Here is a 24,718-nt window from a genome sequence, read left to right on the forward strand (position 1 = left end):
TTGAAGGTTTTAAGCAGAGAGAGCTTTTGGAAGTGGGGACAGAATGGTAAAGAGTGATGGAGTATAAGACTGACAGCAAGAATTAAATGCATGTGGTCCATATAAAATATAATGGTTGCAATTGACAGATAGACACATTTAGGAAGGTTTAGGGAGTAAAATTTATAAAACTTGTTGATGGATTGGAAGTGGAGTAAGAACTGGGTGATTGTGGTACAGAATAAAGAATAACTTTGAAGTTTCTTTGAACAGTTAAGTGATTCATTCTTGAGATAAGTGCATTTGGGGCAGCACTCTAGTTCACTGACTTACCCAAGCACCCAGAACAGTGCCTGGCAAATGGTAGCCTCTTGATTTGTTAATCAATGAATGAACCTGAGAAACCCTAATATTTAAAGATTGGTGGATGAGTGACTACTGGTCGAGATAGAATCAAGGAAAGTGGTACTCTCAGTGAAAGCCAAGACTCCTTATTTCAAGGAGGAGGAGTGACCGGTGTGTTAAATCTGCCAGTGGATTAAGACTGTAGAAGACAAAAGTAATACAATAGCTTTCTTTTTCCCTGAATCACTTTTTCATCAGCTTTTCTCTAGGGGTAAAGGTAAATTTTACACTTCTGAAATCCAAAATCTGAAAATTGAAAAAGAAAAAAAAGTAACTCATTTAGAATCAAAAGCTTAATCTGAATTATTATATATGACCTTTACTCCACTTACAGTGAGTATTCACAAATTTTTTGCTGCAGAAATGTTAAAGTTTGATTATAGAATACTCCCTAGGCTCCAGGACATCCGTCATATATGGCAGCGGTGTCACATTACATTTACAAAATCCGAAGGAAAAAATCTGAAGTACATCTAGTCCTAAGGACTTGGATAAGCTATTGTAGACTTAATAGCCATTTCCATTCTGATACCTTCTTGAAGGTTGGGCAGTTACTAAAATTTTGCAGATAACTAATTCTTTATGGTTGTCTCTTTAGAGTAACAAAGTTTGTTGTGTTCAAGAAGCCACCTTGAGCTACTTTTTCTGGATATTTACTTCATTGGTAAAGCATTTTTTATTATTTTGATGAGAATCAGGATATCATTTAAAATGCCCAAATTAGATTATTGACCATTTAATTAAGATGAATGAAAAGCCATAGGTTCATAAAAACTGAGAAAAGACATTTTATCTTTATTAAAAAGTGAATGGCACCCTGGTCAGTGCTGCTCAGGTTGGTTGGAGTGTTTGGTAGACTGAAAGGTTCAATTCCTGGTCAGGACACACACCTGGGTCGTTCACAGTTCAGTCGCAGGTTGGGCAGTGTGCGTGAAAGGCAGCTGATGGATGTTTCTCACGTTGGTGTTTTTATCCCTCCCTGCCTTTCTCTTTCACTGTGAAATCAGTGGGTATGTCCTCACGTAAGGAGGGAGGGTGGGTGGATAAATGGATGGATGATAGATAAAAAGTGAATGGCTACAAAGCAGCCATCTAGAGAATTTTGAGATGAAATTAAGCAGGAAAATATTGGAGATGGTTTTTATTAACCCCCTTACATTTTGGGACAAGTCTTAATAAGCCAAGTAGCAATTTTCTGCTGCTTGGCTGTCCTTGTGGGCAAGTGTCACTTAGTATGCATTTTCTTGATGGGAGTAGAGCCTATAAATTTAGCAGAGAAACTTCTTAAGCCTATGTACTTTAATAATTTGAGGATCCTGTTGTTGACAGAATAACTCTGATGGATTAGAAAGGTGATTTCTGGACCTCCAGCCAAGATGGAGGCGTAAGTGGAAACACTGTACCTCCTCGCACAACCAAGTTTAAGGACAACAGAGATTTAGAAACAGAACACAACCAAAACAGTCAGAAAATTGAACTGTACCAAAGTCCAATAACAGTGAACTATTCGTCCAGACCAGTAAGGGGCAGAGTGGGTGGCTGGCAGAGAGGGGTCTCCGCAGGAAAAAGCGGCCTCACCGACCCAGGTGCGCAGGTGGTGGCTGGCAGATGCCAGGCGTTGGGTGGCAGCAGGCAGAACCAGTGAGGGCACAAGGCAGTTAGCTGACGTTGGTCACACATTTGCGTGCAGATAAACCAGGCAAAAAAACGAGCAGTGAGACAGACCTCACAACCCAGGGCCCCAGCAACGGGAATTAAAGCCGAAAAGCACCAACTAGAGAAACTTTCAGGGGTTGAGGTGCCGGGAGAGACTCCCAGCCTCATGGGAGAATTCACTGGAGAGTTCCACAGGGTCCTGGAACGTACACAAGCCCACACACCTGGGAATCAGCACCAGAAGGGCCCAATTTGCTTGTGGGAAGTGGCAGAGGGGACCAAAATCTGAGAGAGAGCAGAACAAATGCCATTGCTCCTCTCTGACCTCACCCCCACATACAGTTCTCACAACCCAGCCACTGGGTTGACCTGCCCTGGTGAACGCCTAAGCCTCTGCTCCTCATACATAACAGGTGCGACCTGACAAAAAAAATTATGGCTCAAGCAGAAGAACAGCTCAAAGTCCCAGAGCCAATACTTCTAAGTGATCAAGAGATAGCCAACCTATCCGGTGCACAGTTCAAAACACTGGTGATCAGGATGCTCACAGAACTGGTTGATTTTAGTTGCAAATTTCATGAAAAGATGAAGGCTACACTAAGTGAAATGAAGCAAAATGCATAGGGAACCAATAGTGATGGAAACAAAACTGGGACTAAAATCAATTGAGTGGACCAGAAGGAAGAAAGAAATGACCAAACAGAAAAGAATGAAGAAATAAGAATTCAAAACAATGAGAGGCTTAGGAACCTCCAGGACATCTTTAAATGTTCCAACATTCCAATTATAGGGGTACCAGAAGGGGGAGAGGAACAGCAACAAGTGGAAAAATTATTTGAACAAATAATAAAGGAGAACTTCCCCACTCTGGCAAAGGAAATAGACTTCCAGGAAGTCCAGGAAACCAGAGACTTCCAGAGAGTCCTAAAGAAGGTGGACCCAAGGAAGAACACACCAAGGCACATCATAATTACATTAGCCAAGATTAAAATGAAGGAGAGAATCCTAGAAGCAGCAAGAGATAAAGGGACAGTCACCTACAAAGGAGTTCCCATCAGAATATCAGTGTATTTCTCAAAAGAGACCTTACAGGCAAGAAGGGGCTGGAAAAGAAGTATTCCAAGTCATGAAATCTAAAGACCTATATCCACAATTGCTCGATCCAGCAAAGCTTTTATTTAGAATGGAAGGGCAGATAAAGTGCTTCTCAGATAAGGTCAAGTTCAAGTAGTTCATCATCACCAAGCCCTTATTATATGAAATGTTAAAGGGACTTACCTAAGAAAAAGAAGATTAAAAAAGATGAACAGTGAAAGGACAGCAAACTCAACAGTTACTAACAACCACACCTAAAACCAAAGCAAACTAAGAGGACAGTTAGATCAGGAGCAGAACCATAGAAATGGAGATTACATAAGGGTTAGCAACAGGAGAGTGGGAAGAGGAGAAGTAGGGAGAAGGTACAGAGAGTAAGTAGCATAGACGGTAGGTAGAAAATAGGGGGAGGACAAGAATACTATGGGAAATACAGAATCTAAAGGACTTGGGACACATGGACATGAACTAAAGGAGGGAAATAGGAGGGAGGGGGTGTGCAGAGTAGAGGGGAATGAAGGGGGGGAATAGGACAACTTTAATGACATAATCAATAAAATATATTTAAAGAGAAAAAGAAAGGTGGTTTCTTATTAAAATACTGTATTCTATATATGTCCTTTTTGTGTCGGGTTTCTCCCTGCCATTCTTTTCTAGTGGCTCTTAAGTGCCATTGCTCTCCCAGTAGCTGTTAAGAAGATTGGCTGAGTTGCCCTGCCTAAGTGTGAATCTTGCTCCTCCCCTGGCTTGCTTTGTGACTTGGCAGTGTTACCTGACTTGTCTGCATCTCACCCTTCTTCACTGTTTCAATAAAATAGGGACAGTAATAATACTACATCATACGGTTGTTAGGAATATTAACAGACAAAACATGTGAATTGAGCAGAATACTGCCTTCTAATAAGCACTCAGTAAATGCTAATTACTGCTATTGTAAACACTCTTGTTGAGAAATTGCAGCTGTACTGTCTTTTATACAAATTATTGGGGTCTTTCCCATTAGATCGTTGGTGGCTTTTCACTGGATATATTCATTGTGTTCATAGCTAGAGGATTTGAACTTAAGATATAGTAGTATTAGAAACATTTCAGCTTGGTAATTTTTACACAGAGGCAGGTGGAAGTTATGTGAATGAAGACTAGAGTTTATTCTTCTTTCATGATCTTTGTGGTGATGGTAACTTAGAAATACCTTCCTTGCATTAACCTGTGTACATAATGCTTCATAACACTAGTGGGCTTTCCATGTGTAAGAATTCATTGAGATCAGGCTGCTTTCAAGGAACTATATGTACTGCCCCATGAAGGACAGAGCTTTATAGCAGATTCTTCCTTGAAAGGTAGATTGTTTTTCCACACTCACAGCCTCTGAATCTGAATTGTGATAAATGGACAGGCATGTTACATATCCCCATAGTTCAGCTTTGCTACTTGTCTGTATTGTCTTAGCTTTGTTCTCACCTGCATTGAGAAAGGTGGCTTTCTTTATGACCATGTATATATCAATTGTTTTCAGAGGGGAGCTTGTTTGGAAAATGATGGGTTAAATAAATTAGAGCTATGATATCAACAAAATCAAGTAGTAATATTATTAGACATAAGTATGTTAATAACAAAAACACTCATCCTGGACGATTAAATACATGGAAGAGAAACAAAAGCCTTTTGAGTTCTCAGTTACTCCTAAACAAAAAAAGGTATGTGTCGAGGCAGGATTTTGAAAGATGTTTTTTATCCTGAAGGTGAGTAAATGGCATTATTTGTCCTTAGCTTTTATTATGTAAACCCATGTTGAAATAAATGACTTCAAGCCATTAAAATCAGCTTGGCTATCTTAACAATATTTTGGAGCTGCTCATTTAAAACTAGAAATACTAGTAAAAGTAATTTCTAATACAGGCTATTATAAAAAATGTCCATTGTGTTAGAAAAATAATATATATGTTTAAGAGGCTTCCTTAAAATGTTATTACAGAGACACTAGAACTTTGCCTAAAAGTATTGACTTTTTTTGAAGTTATATGTGACTTTGGTGTTAATTATTAAATAAATCTTAAGATATTGGAGTATAAAATGTTATAAAAAGATAGGCCAGGAATTATAACTTCAATGCTGAAAAAGGAGACAAAATACATAGGTCAACATGAAAATATTAAAGCTGGCTTTAACCTTGAACAATGTCATGAGATATCATCATTGCAAAACTTTTGTTTAGGATCCACATTTCAGCTATCAAAATTCCCCTTGACTGCGATATGGGTAAAAAGTATGTTAGTCCCCATAATACTAATTAGAAGGGATTTCTGGGATACCAGCAGATCATCCAAGAAGTAATATTGCTGTAAACTTCTAAAATCATGTTAATGAAACTCAGAGAATTTACCTTAACCATTTGAATTTATGAATGGATTCTAAAAGGTATCATTTAAAGGAACAAAAACTTTGTTTTTAAGTGAGTAAAGAGTATTTCACTTGGGCTAATCTCAAATAAGAAATTTTAGTAACTGTAAATCAGGGAAACTTCTTTGCCTTAAACTCTAAATAAACAATCAATTAATGGAGTCAATGGCATACAGAAGTGTGCATAATAGTATATTGGTTTTCTAATACAGTCTTAAAGCTGCAAAATCTAATATTATTTAAGATTTTAAATCTTGTTTTGGTGGTAAATGCCTTCTTAATGGTGGACATACATAAGTTTACATAGTTCATGAAGATTCTCTTGTTCGTATTGTTCAGTTTGTCTCTTTTTCTGTTTTAGGTGATATTGGAAATTATTACTATGGGCAGGGCCATCCTATGAAACCTCATAGAATCCGCATGACCCATAACTTGCTGCTAAATTATGGCTTATATAGAAAAATGGAAATATATGTGAGTATATATTTTAGTAAATACTCAGCATTATTTCTTTTAAGCTACTATGAAACTTTATTATTCCCTTTGGTGGAGGGTATTTAATGGAAGAAAGGGTCTGAAAGAAAATGGAAACTTCTCTTTTTGTTTAATTCAGAGAAAACTGAGTATGGAACCTATACCTTTTTCTGCCTGGCTTCAACTATTTAAAAAATGGTTTCCCCTACCATTTTGGAGAACAACTCTGTTTAGCATACCAAATGTTTTTGTTGCACTAATAGTTGACCTGTCTGTGCTGCTGAAGAGTTGATTTGGGACACTTACAAAAGAACTACACAGAAAATTAATTCTGCGTGTATTTATTGGTGTGCAGAAAGAACACGGTCAATGCACAAGCGGAGTACAGAATAACATAAGATATAACTGCCCTAAATGTTTTTGTAGATAAAGATGAGAGTATATGTAGACACATACAAGACACAAAAATTCTTACCTATTTGGGGATAAAAAAGTCTTGAAGCAGTTAATGGTATTAGGGAATATCGTGAGTTTTTTCTTTGGGTGTAGACATTTAGAGAAGAGGAGGTGGATTAGACTTTCACTCAAAGCTTTGGGGAGGAACTGCGTCATAAATGAAGCTGAGGTCTTCAGAACAAAGGCAGTTTGGTTAGGCATCGGAAATTGAAGAGATTGTGAACAAAGACTTATCATGGAGAATGAGTGCCACTCTGGGCGGTCATTGATAAAATCAGTGGATATAGAGCAGGTTTATGATGGAAAAAGAAAGCAGCATTTATGAACATGGATTTGACTTTAATAAGGACTGACCCATTTTTACTAAAATAAAAAAAGTAATGTAAGTCATAGTTTCTGTTAGACCTGTCTAATGCTTTTAAAGTACGAATTAGCTTTAGAATTTACTTTGTTCTAGAAGACCTAGTTCTTTTGAGAGGACTGTTAGAGGAAATTGTGTGCTTTATGTTTGATAACTCTGACATAACCAGTTGTAATTCAACATTTCTAACATTCATTTTTCTTCACAGAGGCCTCATAAAGCCACTGCGGAAGAAATGACAAAATACCACAGTGATGAGTACATCAAATTTCTACGTTCAATAAGACCAGATAACATGTCTGAGTATAGTAAGCAGATGCAGAGATGTACGTGTCTGTTAAAAGTATATAACTAATATTAATTACTATTATCCAAATCTAGGTATTTTTCCTGACCTAAAATACAGTTTTAATTATTTATTGAAATGAAAGGTCAATGTAAAAATATTAAAGCTACTTTTGAAAACAACTCACTAAAGCCTTCTGGTTTGCCAGACTGCCAAAGAGCTACTCGGATGTTTCTTTGTCCTTTGTTTTGGTCCCATGTTAATTTTGGGATAATGGCTGTTAGCAGGGAGACCCCACGCCCCTACTTTAAAAAAAATAATTATACTTTGGTTGGCCTTAGCTTGATGTATATGCATATATACCTCTTGTCTTCTGTTTGGGTGGTTTGGTTAATCTAGACTGTCATACATGTTCTTTGTTACTTCCCTTTGTTGTGATATTAATGAAGATTTTAATTTTATTCTACATGATGTTCTCTGTTTAAAAACTATATTACTACAGATTAGTTGGCTTGAAGGTGGAATGCAAAATGTTAACCAAAAATGATTGGACCAGTGTCTTTTAAAGCTTGATATTGGATTATATTCTCATCACTGTTTTCATTGATGGACTTCAGTGATGATTTTTAAAAATGAACAGTTTTAGCCCTGACTTGTATAGCTCAGTGGATTGAGCATGGGCCTTTGAACCACAGGATCAAGGTTTGATTCGCAGTCAGGGCACATGCCTGGGTTGCAGGCCAGTTCCCAGTGGGGGGCACATGAGAGACAGCCACACATTAATGTTTCTCTCACTCTCTCCTTCTCTTCCCCTCTAAAAAAAGATAAATGAATAAAATCTTCTTTAAAAAATCTACAGTTTAAAAAAATGAACTGTTTCAGTAATACTAAATTAAGTGTATTTGAGAAAAATGTCTTTCATAGAATATCATATACATTTTTATCACATATTTTGTTTAATAAAATGCTATAATGTAAATAAAATAGATCTTTTTTTCCAGTAGACATTCAGGCTTAGATTAAGAAATCATGAGTAGCCTTAGGGCAAAAGAATTAATAAGATTATTTAAAATTTACATAATACTGAGTTGTATTAAGATTACGATTATGTCTGAGCAGTAAGAAAATAAAATTTATTCACTGTGGTTCTAATAAAATTAAGAGTGTACAAAGCTATGTATAAGATTATGATTTACTGAAGAGGTTATACTTTGGGGGTGGGGACAGTCTAAGAATGTGTTACACATACATACCTATACCTCCTTCATTTTCTCAGTATTAAGGAACTAATATGTCTTGAGGTATCATGTATCTGTGTTTTGTTTCCTTGTGCCTTACACTACCCCTTCTCTACCTTGACTGCCATGAACTGACCTAGTTAGCTCTTACCATTTTTTGAAGATCACCATTAACCACGGGCATAGGCAACCAACTGTTCTATCTTTTTAGTACTCACTAAAATACATTAGTTATAGATGTTCTGTGTACTTAGGAGTTGTGTGTGTGTGTTTTAAGTAAATTATAAAGCAATTGAAGTTACTCCAACTTTTTAGAATCTCAGTTTATTGTCGTCATGTTTGAAAACGTGTATAAAATTTAAGTTCATGTTTTAATACTTTTATATTTTGATAGATTTTGATTTCTTGTTAATAGAGCAAAGATAGTGCACAAATAATCCTGGTAAGATTTGGTAGTGGTGTTTCTACTATAACACTTTAGTTATATTGGATAAAATTATATTATATTTTTAATTTGCAGACTTTAGATTACTGTTATGATGTGTGCATGTTTTATGGTTGCAGCAAATAAAAAAGTATTTTGTGGGAAATGGTTTTTGTAAGAAAAGGCTTTTAGTAATTTACAGAATGGATTAGTGAAATTAGTGAAATTCATCTTTCACAGTTAATGTTGGAGAAGATTGTCCAGTGTTTGATGGACTCTTTGAGTTTTGTCAGCTCTCAACTGGTGGCTCAGTAGGTAAGTATCCTGATTCAGTTAGACTTAAAGTTGACTTAAACTCTGTATCTTTTGAGTTACTTGTTTAGCAGAAGCCCCTCCATGTTTTACAGGAATAAAATTTTACATCTATAAAAATGATCATAATGACTTCAAGGTTGTTGTTTGTTTGTTTGTGTGCTTTTTTTCCCCACTTTTTAGTTTCTTATTGCCATTTCATTTTCACTTACAGATTTCTTTTTTCTTCCTCTCTTCTACCATTGTTACTCTAGCAATCATTGTTGCTACCACTTTCCATATATGCTCTTATTTAGTTAAATCACAGTTGTAGGAACATATTTATCTAAGGAGAAACTGCTGACTATTAGAGTTCTGAACAATGATTCTTGCCTTTTATGAATTGAAACTCTTGGTTTACCCATGGCATACTTTTTCCTATAGGGCTTTTGTCTAGGTATGTTCATTTTTAATTTTAAGCATTTAAAAAGTCTGTCCCTTCTTGATTCTTAGCTGGGGCTGTGAAGTTAAACCGACAACAAACTGATATGGCTGTTAATTGGGCTGGAGGATTGCATCATGCTAAGAAATCAGAAGCATCAGGATTCTGTTACGTTAATGATATTGTGCTTGCCATCCTTGAATTACTAAAGTAAGTTAATCTGTGTTGATATTTTTCCTGTGAAAAAGTAGTTTCATTAAAACCATAAAAATACAACTTTTTAAAACAACATTTAGTAAACAGGTTGAAAATAGTTAATGGTGAGTTTTTGATGGGTTTATTACAAATCACTGTAGAAATAATAGGAAATTTGCTCAATTCTTGGATTGTTAAGAGTGAGGAGTGCATAATGAATGTGTGAAACTCCCATTGGGTACCCTTTAAAAAAATAGTAAAAGTAGTTCAGCAATTTAAGTTTGAGTTACGGTTTCAGGTAAAGAAAAATGACATGACTCTGGAAGTTTATGTTCTAAAATTTTGTAAGCTTTTTAACTTTTGATGGCAAATATTTGGAACCTGTGTTAAAGAAAATTTGGTTACCTATTAAATGTTAATTGCCTAGCTTCCTTAGAAGGGGGCTCTGTTTTCTAAAAATGGGTATTATCTCTGAGTTGCTAAAAGAATTAAAGTTTTTCTTAACTGCAGCTTGAGAGAGATATCTCTAAAGGTACATGAATGTGAATTTGGAGTTACTAAGTTAGATTTTTTCTTTTTTACCATCATCAGTTGTGACACATCTAAGCAGATACCCCTTTATATTGTAGTTAGTGATTTCTTGCCTTTGAATGTGTTGCCTGTAGTTATTCCATACTTACTATTTATAGAGACTGATTTTTCAGTCATTTAAAGTTTTGTGTTGACTCCTCAAATCAGCAACTGGGCTATGGCAGGTGACTAAGAGCCAGGAAAACCACTTGAAATTTTGCCTTGTTATTAATTTGCCATTGATGTTGGTACCTGTGTCTTCATCTCTGAGCAGCAGTTCTTGTTCTCATGCTAATAGTCTTAAACAAGCTTAATTTTATTTTTCTGGACACATTTCTTAAATTGGTGCAGTCAAACATGATTTAATTGACTGTTGATTAAAAAGCTTATGAGCCACTCAGAAACTTTTTGCTCCCTGCTTTATTTTTATGAAAAAACTGTGCTATGATGAGATACTCTGTTTTTTACATTCTGAGGTTTCTGAATCTTGCTTTCTTTTGAGTTAAGAATGAGTACTTAGTCTGGTAATGCCAATTTATATTATAATCTTTTGACACAGCTGTGGTATCATTGTACACTAAATACAGTGCTCTGCCATCTACTTCAGTAGTAATCCTCACTTCACTGTGCCTTGAAAAGATGACATTTGAAGTTCACTTTCCTTTTTTCTTGTTTTGACATGGGTATGCACTGGTAATAAGATGTCACAGTTTGTGGTACCTGCGGCTTTTAAAATGTATTTGAGTTATAACTGCTTACTGGGATTTGTAGTGTTCTAAGCAGCACTGTGATAAGAGTACCACATGTGGTTTCTGTCATGACAACTCAGCTCTGCAGTTGAAGCACAAAAGAAGCCGTAGACAGTACGTAAACAGTAAACAAATGAGTATGGACATGTTTCAATAACATTGTGTTTTTGGACATTGCAATTTTAGTATCATTTATTGATCATGTATCATAAAATATGCTTGTTTTGATTTTATTTTTGAGTCATTTAAAAAATGTAAAAATTATTCTTATCACAAAAGCTGTACAGAAGAGGCCATTGGCCAAATTTGGACAGACCAGACATTGTCAAACCTTTTATAAGATTGATTATTTACTAGAGACATATTTTAAAGTAACAATCTTAAAAATGGTATGATCTTCAGTTGTTAATATAAAGAAACATGTACTATGTTTTTAAAGCACATAGAATAGGACAGATTTCACAACAAGTACATTTTCTCACCTAGATAGTGCCTATAGGGAGGATTTAAAGGTCTGAGGATCAGATTGTAAGTTCAGATGTTTGATTGGTCTCTTAGGCTGTAATTAAAGTAAGAAAGGGGATTAAGTGTTCTGGAATTCAAGACCTCAAAAATCTATGGTGCTTCTTCCCATATTAAAACTTTTAAATAACTTAGTATGTCTTCCTTTTCAGGTATCATCAGAGAGTCTTATATATTGATATTGATATCCACCATGGTGATGGTGTTGAAGAAGCCTTTTACACAACAGATCGTGTAATGACTGTATCATTCCATAAATATGGGGAATACTTCCCTGGAACAGGGGACTTGAGGGTAAGACTGAATTCTGTCTGGATAAATATGAGATTAAGCTAGGAGGCTAATAATTGTGTACTTAAACTAATATTTTTCTTGAGTTACTAATTTGAACCTTATACACAGAATTGAGTCATTTATATGCTATAACATATGCTAGATTTGTTTTGCTGAATATAAGCTAACTTTTTTAAAAATCAAATCTTTATTGTATTTTTTTCCCATTACCATTTAGTTTCCTTATACACCCCTCCCCTAACAATCACCATACTGTTATCCATGTCCTTTTTCCTTTTTGCTCAGTCCCTCCACCCCCTGAACCCCGCCCTACCCCATGCCATCCAGATAAGCAAAGTTAAATGAGACCTCACAGGACTTTTCTTTTGCTCAGCTATTTTTGGTTGAATAAATATTTTTTTAACATTAACAAAGCACAAAGCCGTTGTCTTGATGTACACAGTTTGAACCTTCAGAATGTACTTACTGATAGCCTACATTGATATTGATCAGGATGTACACAGTTTGAACCTTCAGAATGTACTTACTGATAGCCTACATTGATATTGATTAGAAAGACTGATAAAATAAAATAATGGACTAAGTCTTTTAGGTTCTTATAAAAGACTAGGAACCCATGTGTATTAGTTCACCAGCTGGCATTGTGAGACACTCACTGTGTTTAGCCTCAGTAAATTTTTTAGTTGAAGACTCTTTCAGCGCGTTTGCCCATTTAACGATGGGTGATTTACAAGTGCACCTGTGCACACTGTACTGAGTGCTCAGCAGCTTTTGACCAAAAATGGCATGACATCCATGCCCCACCTTCTTATTCAGCCGATCTCACCCCAAGTGGCTTTTTTCATTTCCCCGGATGAAAAAAGGTTCTCAAAGGAAAATGTTCTGACGATGTAGAAGAGGTGAAAGTAAAAACAACAAATAATAAAAGTCATCAAAATTGACGAGATCAAAAACTGTTTTGAGCAGTGGAAAACCTGTCTCGATAGGTTGCAGCAAATACAGTGTACTTTGAAGGTGACTGAAGTTTAAACATGGAAGAATAAATACACAATTTTTTATAAATAAATCTGGGTTTTTTAGGTCCCCCCCATACTTAATGTCAGAGTTTATTTCAACTGTATTTTTAGTGCAGGAATCTAGGGATTCACAATACTTCAGTTTACCTACATTCGTATAACTTTAATTACATATAAAAATTAATTTCTTTAAGAAAAGTTGTGGTGGGTATGATTCCTCTTGCTTTGGTGGTGAACACACCACAGTGCACAGAGGGTGTGTTGGTAAATTATGTACCTGAAACCTGTATAATTTTGTTGACCTCAGTAAATTCAATAAAAAGGAATGTTGGATCATAATCACACTAATATTGAAGGATAAAATATGCTTTTCAAAAAATGGATTCAGGCTAAGATCATTCCACGAGAAATAAGGGAAATACAAATGTTAATAGTTCTGAAGATTCAGATTTATTGAAACATTGCCATTTCAAACACATAAGAATCAGTCACCCACAGTCCAGTCCTTTGGTGGTGTTAAGGCACAGTTTTATAGAAATGTTCTCTATCTCATTCATCTCTTCTAGGAATATATACATATGTATGTATATGTCCTTGTATACACACACAGATACTTGTGTACACATATGCATTACATACACAAATAAATATGCATAATATATATGTGTGTGTATATATATTAAGTGTGTATAGCTGGAACCTAGCCATCAACTTCTCTCCTTTGCTTCTTTTGGGAGGTATTAAATACTTAGAGTGGTACTTATTCAACAAGTAGAAAACAAACTTATTTCAAGCCTAATTAAAGAACAGATACTGATGCTTTAGTATGAAGCTATTAAAACTTCAAGAAAATCTGAGCATTTCTTTATCTTTTGTTAAAGATGTTACTTATTTTTAGAGAGAGACAAAGGGAGGGAGAAAGAAAGAGAGAGAAACACCCATATGTGGTTGCCTCTTTGCACACCACCAACTGGCACGTGACCTGCAACCCAGTCATGTGCCCTGACTGCCACCCTCTGGTTCCCAGGCCAGCACTCAATCCACTGAGCCACTCCAGAGAGGGCAGCTTTTCTTTAATCATATGTAAACTCATGCCAGATGGCGAGCCACAAGAAGGATTCTGCATTACAGAAATCTGTCCCTCAGGGTTCTTTGGCTTAGTATTATTTCCTATAGTTTTACTCATAAAAATTTCTTACTCTGTTTATGGTGAATTTCTTGGGTTAATGTAGTATATAACTTAATATTGCCTTGTTTATATTAAACTCCCCAAAATAATCATTACAGGTTCATTGGAACTGGTTCTTTCAGCTTTATAACAGCCTATAAATGTTAGAACATGCACTTACTCTATTCTGTGTTATTTCCTTTCTCAACCTACATAATGAATTCAGAATTGGTTCTTGTTATGTGTTCTTTTAATCTCTTAAAAATAGTTTAATAAATATATTGAAATTTTTATTATAAAATACTCTCTAAGACCTATTTTACTTCATATTTTAGGATATTGGTGCAGGAAAAGGCAAATACTATGCTGTAAATTTTCCAATGAGAGATGGTATAGATGATGAGTCATATGGGCAGATATTTAAGCCTGTAAGTATTACTGATTTTAAAAATTGAAACAAATTTGAGAATCTTATTAGAGATAATAACGTTTGTTATCTTGTACATAGATTATCTCAAAAGTGATGGAGATGTATCAACCTAGTGCTGTGGTGTTACAGTGTGGTGCAGACTCACTATCTGGTGATCGGCTTGGTTGCTTCAATCTGACAGTTAAAGGTAAGCAGTTTAAAGGGTAATATGAGTAATACCTGGCCAGGAAACTTAATTAGTTAAGAGCATCCACCCAATATGCCAAGGTTGCAGGTTTGATTCCTGGTCACGGCATATGGAAGAATCAACCAGTGAATGCCTAAATAAGTGGAGCAACAAATTGATGTTTCTGTCTCTCTCTCCTTCTCCCTCCCTCCCTTTCTCTCTTTCTGTATCAAATTCAATAAATAAAAAAATGTTTAAGTTAAATAAAGGGTGATAGTCCCATAACTACTGTTAATCTTGCCCTAATAGGTCTGATTCTGGTCTTTTTTTTTTTTTAATTTTGTCATTTATGTCTACATTTATACATGAATAATTTTGTATGGCCTGTTGCAGTATCAGCCAGGATGACTCTGTTTTCAGTGTTCTCGGTTGATTCTTTTAGTGTATCTTTCTCTGAATAATGTGCAAACTTTTGGTTTTTCACGTCAGTCTTGTCTATTCACTTACTATTATGAAAGAAGAGGGATTTAGCCTCTTTTTAACACTTTATCCCCAGTGTGCACACACCCTTCTAGTCTTGTATCTCCCATTTTTACCATTTAAATCTGGTGTTTATAACAGAACTTTGGTTATGGTATTCAGTATCGTCAATAACATTAAAGTACATTTCAGCTTATCAGCTTTTCTTTATTGCATAACTTGCTCTTTTTGTCCAATATGTCATTTACTTAATTTTCTCTTTTAATATTATTAAAAAGTTAGTGTCTGAGTAGCTTCATATGTTCAGATGCATTAAGTATCCTATCAGTTTAACCCTGAAGGACACCTTTCTGGTCTGGTCCTGTTTGGATGAGTGTCCTCTCTAGACCTGGCAGAAAGTGAGCTGCTCTTGGCTTCTCTGTTGTATTGGCTCCCTGGTTGCTGTTTCCTCCGTCTTCCTCTTAATTTGTCCCTCATTTTGGTGGAGCACATTTTCATGCGGCTTCCTGAGAAAAGTTGTGTGGGAGATTCGGAGATTACGTTAATTCCAACACTTAAATTGATCAAGTGTGGAAATCAACATATGATAAAGTCCAGATCAAAATTTTAAAAAATGACCGTTATGGAATGAACTTACAGCAAATAAAAATAAATTTGAAATTTTACTTAATGAGTCCTTAAAATTATCGTGGGTGTTGTACATGATTTTAGAGTTTTTCTTGTGTTATTTTTAGTAGCAAGTTGATGTTCTGCTTTGAATTCTCATAGATGTGAAGAGTTCTCAAATAGAACTTTTTCCAAAATGACTATTGGCCAAAATGTAATTAAATAACTAAATACTAAAGATGGATATTAAAGGATTAAAGGCTATTTTGTTTAATGTTAATTAATACTCGCTACCATACCAGGCGGTGTTAGTTATGATATAATGTATTATTCTGCTTTTTTAGGTTGCATATATATGACATTAATTACCCCTTTTCTTGGTAGGTTAATAATGCCCAAATAGCAGCCGCTTTATATTGTTGAACTTCATATGTGTTGATAACCATCTGTTGCCTAAAAATGCGAATGATCTTCCAAAAATGATCACCAGATGTACTCTTAAGATAATGTATTAACTGTCAGTTTTTCTGCTTATCTCTTTGAAAGTTCTCAGTACTTTCACAGTTAATAGCTTTTTAATTATAAACTGCAGCATTTTACTTATAATAATCTATATATTTTAACTGACTGATAGGATTTCATTTGTATAAAGCATATAGGATTTGTAATCCCAAATCTTAAACTTGAGTATAAACTTTTTCCACTGCCATTCAGGTTTCTCAGGTCTGCTAGTCAGTTACTTCTTGTTTATTTCCTTCCTGCCTTCATTTATGTCCTTACTGTTGTGTTCCGTCTCAATCTTCATTTTCATAGATTTTAGCTCTTAAAGAAATCCCTTTATAGTCATTTTTATCAGGTTTTGAGATTAAAAAAAGCAAATTTCTTTGTTTAGCCAGCTATCCCTACTAGGAAAGTCTGTAAGTTAACTTTATGTTTTGTTTTTAAAAATACCCAAACAGTTATTATCTTTTATAAGAAAGTTATGTTTTTGTAATAGCGCTAATCAAAATTAGGTTGTGAATTATATAATACAATACTGAAAAATACTAAATGAAGATGCTCAGTATATAATTACAAGAAAAAAAGATCACTAAACTGTAACTCAGAGGGAATTGAAAGGGATTGTTTTTTAAAAAAAATAACTTTGGATGACGGAGTTTTATGTAGTTTTTCTATTTTACCAAATATTTTTTAACAGGTATGGCTTAAGTGCCTGAATATTCTAAAAAGTTTTAGTAACTTGTAATCAATGATTAAATTATGACATTTATCCAAGGGAAGTATTGTGTTTTTATATTAGGTTTACTGTATATTCACATTTCTACACAGAGAAATTTATTGAAGTTGTGTTTAATAGTAATAAGCATTAATTTTATAGTCTTTGATAAAAAATTTTCATAATACCACTATTAAAATTTTTTAGCTAGCCTTCCATTGTGCATAATGTTTATTGTTATTTGATTTCTTTTCCCTGTGTAATTTCACATGAATAGGACATTTTTACATCACATACCATCTTCCTTTGTTAATCAAAGTGTTATATATTTAAATTGTCATCTTAATATAGTATGTTTGACTTCTCTATCAGGAACACTTGCTAAAATAGCTAGTATGTCTTACTGGATTTCTTGTATCGTGGAAAGTGCTTTGATAAAAAGTTTTAGACTAGAACATTCCTGAAATTTTTACGTGTTATTTAGAAAAGCCATTAATAATTGATTAAAATTTTGTGTTTGCTATCTTTTTAAAATTTTACTTTTCAACTATAACAATGCAGACTTACTGTCACCTAAATCTCTTTGTCTTAGGTCATGCTAAATGTGTAGAAGTTGTAAAAACTTTCAATTTACCATTACTGATGCTTGGAGGAGGTGGATACACAATTCGTAACGTTGCTCGCTGTTGGACTTACGAAACTGCAGTTGCCCTTGATTGTGAGATTCCCAATGGTAAGTATTCTTATTATGATATATTTATTGAATGAATTGTCAATGTATAGAAATAGATGGATTGATTAGATTTTAAAATTGTGAATAGGAGACCAGTCAGTTAATGAATTCATTTTGCATTCACTTTTAAACATTTTCTTTGGAAATATTTCTCAAGTCAAGTCTGGATTTTTGTGCAGAATTTGTGTGAAAACTGAGCTTTTAATATGTAACTTTATTTCATTGTTTTTAATAGAATTGCCATATAATGATTACTTTGAGTATTTTGGACCAGACTTCAAACTGCACATCAGTCCTTCAAATATGACAAACCAGAATACTCCGGAATATATGGAAAAGATAAAGTAAGACATTAGTGAATTGTTTTCATATATATTTGCTACAGCTTTAAGAACCTTTAGAGGGCCAAGTGCAATAAGTTATTTTAGCTTTATACATAATTCCTTTGTCCTTTTCAAAAGCATTTAAAACCATAAAATTATTGATTTAATATTTTATCAGAATGGAAAATATGTGGGTTTCATAGCTCAAAAATGTTTAATCTATCAGTTAAAATCAGTTTTTAATTTGCAAGGGGCACTATAATTTTATACCCTTGCTTCCCTCCCACCCCCAAAATATTGTACTTATTTTTAGAGAGAGGGGAAGGGAGAGAAAGATCAGTATGTGGTTGCCTCTGGCACACCCCCTGCTCAGGACCTGGCCCCTGCAACCCAGGCATGTGCCCTGACTGGGAATCAAACTGAGGACCCTTTGGTTCTCAGGCCGGCGCTCAATCCACTGAGCCACACCAGCCAGGGCTATACCCTTGCTTTAAATGGAAGTGAAATGAAATGTATTTTCATTAAAACATTTCAAAGCTTTGTGTCGAAGAATGAAGTATTTAGAGAGACATGGTAGGTAGTATAGGCCTGGATTTGTGTTCTCTCTACCACACACTTGCTCTGTGACATTTGGCAAGTTAATTTGCCTTTGTGTTTATAGTTCCTTAAAAATGAAATAATGGGAGAAGAAATAGTACCTACAATGTAAATTTTGAGGGTTAAATGGGTTCATAACATGTAAAGTATAAGTGCTCAGTGAATTTGTTCCTTAAGTCATAGGATAGCTAAATAAAATAGGAAATTTTTGATTTAATGTTTTTTTCTTAACATTTAAAAGGAACTTGAAAGAAAGTGAGTTTTGTCTAATAACTTTGCATGTGTAATTTAGACAGCGATTATTTGAAAATTTACGCATGTTACCTCATGCACCTGGTGTCCAAATGCAAGCTATTCCAGAAGATGCTGTTCATGAAGACAGTGGAGATGAAGATGGAGAAGATCCAGATAAGAGAATTTCTAGTAAGCCAGTGCCTTGATGAGTATTCCATTACATTTTTCTGTTGTATGAAAATAACACGACAAACTGAAGGCTTTACATGGTCAAGAACACAATGGGTCTTGTTTCATTAACACACTATTATTGTCTCTTTTCCGTTTTTAATTTTACATAGTTTAACTTCCTTACGTCTCGAGGGCTGATTTGAGTGTTAGCAATTTCAGTTTATATGACTGTATATGATCAGATGTTTCCACAAACTACCTGCTTATATATATTTGGGTATAAATTGAAAAATAAACCATTTATTTAGAGTAAGTTGAAGAGCCTGAAACACCTTTTGTTTGATTCTACAATCTCATTTCACTTAATACAAGTGCTAGACTTATAACCTAATGGCGTGCTATTCATCTAGAAATTGACATATTTGGTATTAATGGTATATTTATTTTATCTACTTCCCCTCTCAGCTCTAAAATAAAAGGTTACTTTTTGAATTATGACATCACCCTTGCCTCCTATTAGAACAGTTTTTTCCTCTATAAAGTTTTTTTGAGATCCCCCAAATGTTCTTCATTTGAATTATTTCTTTCTATATCAAATGTTTCTTTGAATTATTTATTTCTATATCAAAGCTAAATTTTTAGTATTTAGCAAACCATGCATTCAGTTCTAATCTTGAAATTGTTAAGTATGTGTTCTGTACTTTTCAGTGTAATGGCTGATTACTATTGTTAAAACTGTAATTAAATTTTTTATATATCAGTTCGAGCATCAGACAAACGGATAGCTTGTGATGAAGAATTCTCAGATTCAGAGGATGAAGGAGAAGGAGGTCGTAGAAATGTAGCTGATCATAAGAAAGGAGCAAAGAAAGCTAGAATCGAGGAAGACAAGAAGGAAACAGAGGACAAAAAAGCAGGTGAGTTTTTTTCCAGTAAATGTGTCTTAAAATTGTACTTTTTAAAAAAAGTGAGCTGCACTGTAGGTTTTATGAGATCCTAAAGTCAGTCACCACAAGTATTGGAGGTGTGCGGTGCTAGGTAGATGACTTTTTTCCCAACTATCTTTTATTTAGCGCTCTCTAAATGCTGTTAACCACATCTGCTTCTGTAATGTAGGAAACCTTATTGCCTTTGGGATTAACATAGTGAACATTGTACTACGATGCGGATTAGGTGAGAGAGAAGACCAGTGATTATAGATCCATTTACCGTGTGTGAGCAAAACTGAAATCTCAGAAAATTTTTAACTCCCTAAAGCTTATTTGCTGGGAATAAAACACAAGAAGATTACATTACCCTTAGAACAGTTTGATCATTTTGGAAAAGCTCAGATAATAGGCTTTCTGTAGAAGTGTTTGAAGAAAATATAAAGACTCTAAAAAATAGGAAGGGATATTCATAGCATATCTTGACTTGTCTAGTTCTGTTCTTTTACTTGTGGATTTACTCCTCGAATATACTGTTCTCTACCATTTTATAATTTTAACTTCCCCGTGTATTGTGGCTTCAGTCTGTTCTTGTGTAACACTGATTGACATCCAGAAATTCTAGTTGTGATTGTGGTAAGGAGGACTTGAGCTTTAGCTGTAGGATTTTTCTGCTGTTTTTCTTTTTTCCTCGCTGTCAGTGTATCATCTTGTCTATCCTTTTTTGGTTTCTTCTCCTTTTCAAATCTTTTTTCTTTGCTTTTCTTCCAAATGGGAAAGTAGGTGTACTGGGATGTTTGTCTTTCATTACTGTGTTAGCTAAAAATGACAGTACCTCTTGATCTGTCTTAATGGCCTGGTAATAGATTAACCTTAGCTCCACACGTCTATTGCTGATATTAATTGATATTTTTTAACTTAAAAAAAGTTTTTAATAATATTATTCTTATGGGGCCTTGAAATTGTTAAAATCCCTTGTCCTACAGATAAAATATTACCATAGAAAACTTTTTTAAAAATGAAAGTTAGGGCCATTCCTTTTCTTTCCTTCCCTAATTCTGTTTTTGAACTTTTTAAGCTTACGTATCCAAAATTAAGCCAGAGTCAAAACAAATGTTAATGTCCACAAGTTTGTGTTCTAGCTGAGAACAGTCTCATGAAATGTCTATGTAGAATGCTTAATAGCAATATTTATAATTTACTGTATCTTTATTATTAGGTCATTGCCTCACAGCTTTGGTTATTTGCTTATTTAAAGAACATATTCAACCCTAGGTGATATAACTCAGTGGATTGAGTGCTGGCCTGCAAACCAAAAGGTTGCCAATTCAATTCCCAGTCAGGGCACATGCCTGGGTTTCAAGCTAGGTCCCAGTAGGGGACTCACGAGAGGTAACCATACATTGATATTTCTCTCCTTCTTTCCTTCCCTTCCCCTCTAAAGATAAATAAATTTAATTTAATTTAAAAAATAAAATAATCACATTTGTGCTTTTTTTTTTTTGCATCCTTGAATTACTACCATTATTTCTACCATTTCATTTGATTATTATGTTAAAGTTTCAGTATTTATAGTGAGGGTTAAAGACAAATGATACAAAACAATGGGATTTAGCCTCTGCTATGTCTTTGGGCTCATCTTAATTGAATTCGCCCCTCTTCTGACAGTACTTGAGTTACATTGGTCTTTCAGTTCCTACCACCCACCTGCTAATTCCTTCTTTTATCAGAGTTCTGTTTTTGTTTTTTTTTTAATATATTTTTAAAGATTTTGTTTATTTCTGGGGGTGGGGGGGTGAGAGAAACATCAACGTGAGAAAAAAACATCTGTTGGTTACCTCTCACGTGTGCCCTGACTGGGGAACTGTACCTGCAACCCAGGCATCTTTCTGCTTCAACTGCAAATCAAACCAGCAAGTCCTTGCCCTGTGGAACAATGCCCAACCAACTGAGCCACACTGGCTGGGGCGTTGTGTCAAAGTTCTTTTAAGTTTTCCCTCTGTTCGAGATACATTTCCCTTTTTTACCCATGAGTTATTCTTCAGGAAACTTTCAGATGTCCCTTTCTGGAGCCTTTTCTGATCGCCGGGTGCTGTGGCGATCATGTTCCCTGGCTTTACAGCTTCATAGTACATAGTACATAATACTGAGATCCCACAGAAGCAGAACTCCCAAGAGGACAAGGACTGTTTGTTACATTGGTTCTGCGAACTTTGGTCATTTAGCATATAGCACCTAACACAAAGCCTGTTCAGTTGAATTCATAAATGGTAAGATTATATATGATGGCTTTTTATCCTTTAAGTCAGGTATACTTTAAAATATGTTGAATTTCCAAAGTATTTTATATTTCAAAATAGGTTTTAACCTCTTCTAATTTTTGTTACAGATGTCAAGGAAGAAGATAAATCCAAGGATAATAGTGGTGAAAAAACAGATACCAAAGGGTAAATTATATTACTTACCTTGTGATTTTTATATACTGTACGAATACTAAACACAATTACTTGGGTATGTATTCTTCTTAGAGGCACTGGCACATGAGACAACATGTGCCGTCTTAACCACCAGTTTAGGTGTCATCTGTCCCGCTGCCCGTCTGTCACTGATGTAGCTTGCTTAAAGTCACAGAGATCAGCACTAATCAGTGTTGTAACTGAGGGATTTGTATTCTTTTACTGAGACCTTTTTTGCTATTAGTATTTGTACAGGCACCTAATGGTCTTCCATGGTGCTTATTTCTATATGTAGGATTTCATCCTTTTGCAAGGTGGGTACATGTAAGAAACTCTGGGCTAGCCTAACTTTTTTAAAAAACATAAGATTTTTATTGTCAGAAAGCTTATTTAACTGCCTGAGCACATACAGTCTTGTGCTAGCCTTTATAGGATAACTTGAAAAAGATTATAAAACTACTAGAAATATTAAGGCGACCAGTGAGTCAGTACTTGAGATATTAAAGCGCTATGTCAGCTTCTGTGTTTCTTGGCATGGGTGTGCGGGACCTGCATTTAAACTGCGATCATACTGTTTGTAATATTTCACGTTGCCTTTTTTAACAGAGCCAAATCAGAACAGCTCAGCAACCCTTGAATTTGAAAGTCTCTCCGGTTTCAGAAGATAATAAAAAATGAGAAAATATTGGGAAGAAAATGTTTTCTTTTTGAAGACTTATGGCTTCATTTTATACTACTTTGGCATGGACTGTATTTATTTTCAAAATGGCTTTTGTTTTTGTTTTTCTTGGCAAGTTTTAGTGTGAGTTTCTAATTATGAAGCAAAATTTTTTTCCACCATGCTTTATGTGATAGTATTTAAAATTGATGTGAGTTATTATGTCAAAAACTGATCTATTAAAGAAGTAATTGGCCTTTCTGAGCTGATTTTTCCATCTTTTGTAATTATCTTTATTAAAAAATTGTACTTGGATTGTCCTGTCTGTTTTTTTTATAATATGAAATTCTTTTTCAGAGAGGAATGACGTAACGATTTCTGTAGAATTAGAAAACACAAGAGGTGAAAGATACTGGTTACAATGCAAAGACATCCATTCACTGTTTCTGCAAGAAAGAGGATTTACAGTAGTTACTATTTTTAATGGAATGGAAGTTCTACCATCTTGTCCTCTAGAGGTTAGCTCAGGGGTGTTAAACTCAGTGGGCCACATCAGCCTCGTGGTTGCCTTCAAAAGGCCAAATGTAATTTGGGGACTATATAAGTGTAACTACTCCTTAACTAGGGGCAGGCAGGTGGCGCTGCTGCTGGGTAGAAACAAGGTGCCAGGTGGATAAAACTGTGGAGGGCCGGGTTCAGCCCTTGTGTTTGCCACCTGTGCGTTAGCTACTCAGTATGATTTCACATGTCATTGTAATAATTTATGTCTGAAATTAATAGCACAAGGTATATAATTGTATAATACAAGCTAATAATAGGCATCCATTATCTTTGTGCCGAACCCAAGATTCCCCAAAATTGGAAATGGAAGTTCTGAATTGAAAGAAGGAACGTGTAACTTCAATAAAGATTCTGAGAACCACTACTATATACCAAATAAATGAGTTAATATGGTTATGTTTGACCAGAACTTAACTGCATTTATTTTAAGCAGACAAATGTAATTTCTAAGATGTACACAGGGGGAAAGTATTTTAGGGATTTGCCAAAATTCGTAAACCCTCTTTTTGGCCATGCCCAAATTGATTCTTTTGAGATAAAAACTATAGCATGCTAGAAGACAGATCAGTCAAAAATGATTGTAAGCCCAGGTCTGATGGGAGGAGATATTTCTGGCATTGGCAGATGTCCCTGGATTTTTGTCGTGAACAGTCATTCAACCGCCATGATTTAACACATTCTACACTGGGCATGTTCGCTTCAGGTTTTTCCGTTAAACTTACACAGGAGGAGTCGACGCACTATGTGCACTTCCCCGTTTTGTCCCCCGCCTGCCCTTCAGAAGGGACCAGTGTTGTGAAACTTGAGCTTATCTTACTCTTGTTTTTACTCGCACATCCGTCAGCATTTTAATTTTTATGACATTAGGGGTGATGAAATTGAGGAAGTAGTGAAATGTAGTGTTTGAAATATGGTATCATACATTTACATAAAACTAAACCCTCAAAGGTATGAGACAAATTCAGCCAGGTCAGTTGGTACAAGAAGACACAAACCAGCAATATGTCAAAATAACCAGAAGATGCCTTGGGACAGCAAAGACCCCATTTGTAATAGTCACAATTTCTAGAAGTGAAGGTGGAAAGGTATGGTTCCGGTGTATGATGAGAAAGATTAGCGCTGCAGATGTTGAGATAGAAC

The 24,718-nt window shown here is 35.1% G+C and overlaps 1 protein-coding gene across 1 annotated transcript in view; it reads left to right on the plus strand.

Moving 5' to 3' along the window:
- Positions 1-23,332, plus strand: part of HDAC2 (histone deacetylase 2) — a 28,178-nt gene extending 4,846 nt beyond the window's left edge. The window contains exons 2-14 of the mRNA XM_037131201.2: positions 5,897-6,009; positions 7,035-7,152; positions 9,015-9,089; positions 9,579-9,717; positions 11,696-11,837; positions 14,357-14,449; positions 14,530-14,638; positions 17,512-17,652; positions 17,888-17,996; positions 18,865-18,995; positions 19,739-19,894; positions 22,293-22,350; positions 22,966-23,332. Coding sequence (XP_036987096.2) covers positions 5,897-6,009; positions 7,035-7,152; positions 9,015-9,089; positions 9,579-9,717; positions 11,696-11,837; positions 14,357-14,449; positions 14,530-14,638; positions 17,512-17,652; positions 17,888-17,996; positions 18,865-18,995; positions 19,739-19,894; positions 22,293-22,350; positions 22,966-22,996 — 1,415 coding nt within the window. The 3' untranslated portion in view covers positions 22,997-23,332. The remainder of the gene's footprint in view (positions 1-5,896; positions 6,010-7,034; positions 7,153-9,014; positions 9,090-9,578; positions 9,718-11,695; positions 11,838-14,356; positions 14,450-14,529; positions 14,639-17,511; positions 17,653-17,887; positions 17,997-18,864; positions 18,996-19,738; positions 19,895-22,292; positions 22,351-22,965) is intronic.
- Positions 23,333-24,718: the final 1,386 nt, after the last annotated feature.

This window comes from Artibeus jamaicensis, unplaced genomic scaffold (assembly GCF_021234435.1).
Source record: "Artibeus jamaicensis isolate MK-2021 breed Jamaican fruit bat unplaced genomic scaffold, CSHL_Jam_final contig_387, whole genome shotgun sequence".
NCBI classification, from domain to species: domain Eukaryota; kingdom Metazoa; phylum Chordata; class Mammalia; order Chiroptera; family Phyllostomidae; genus Artibeus; species Artibeus jamaicensis.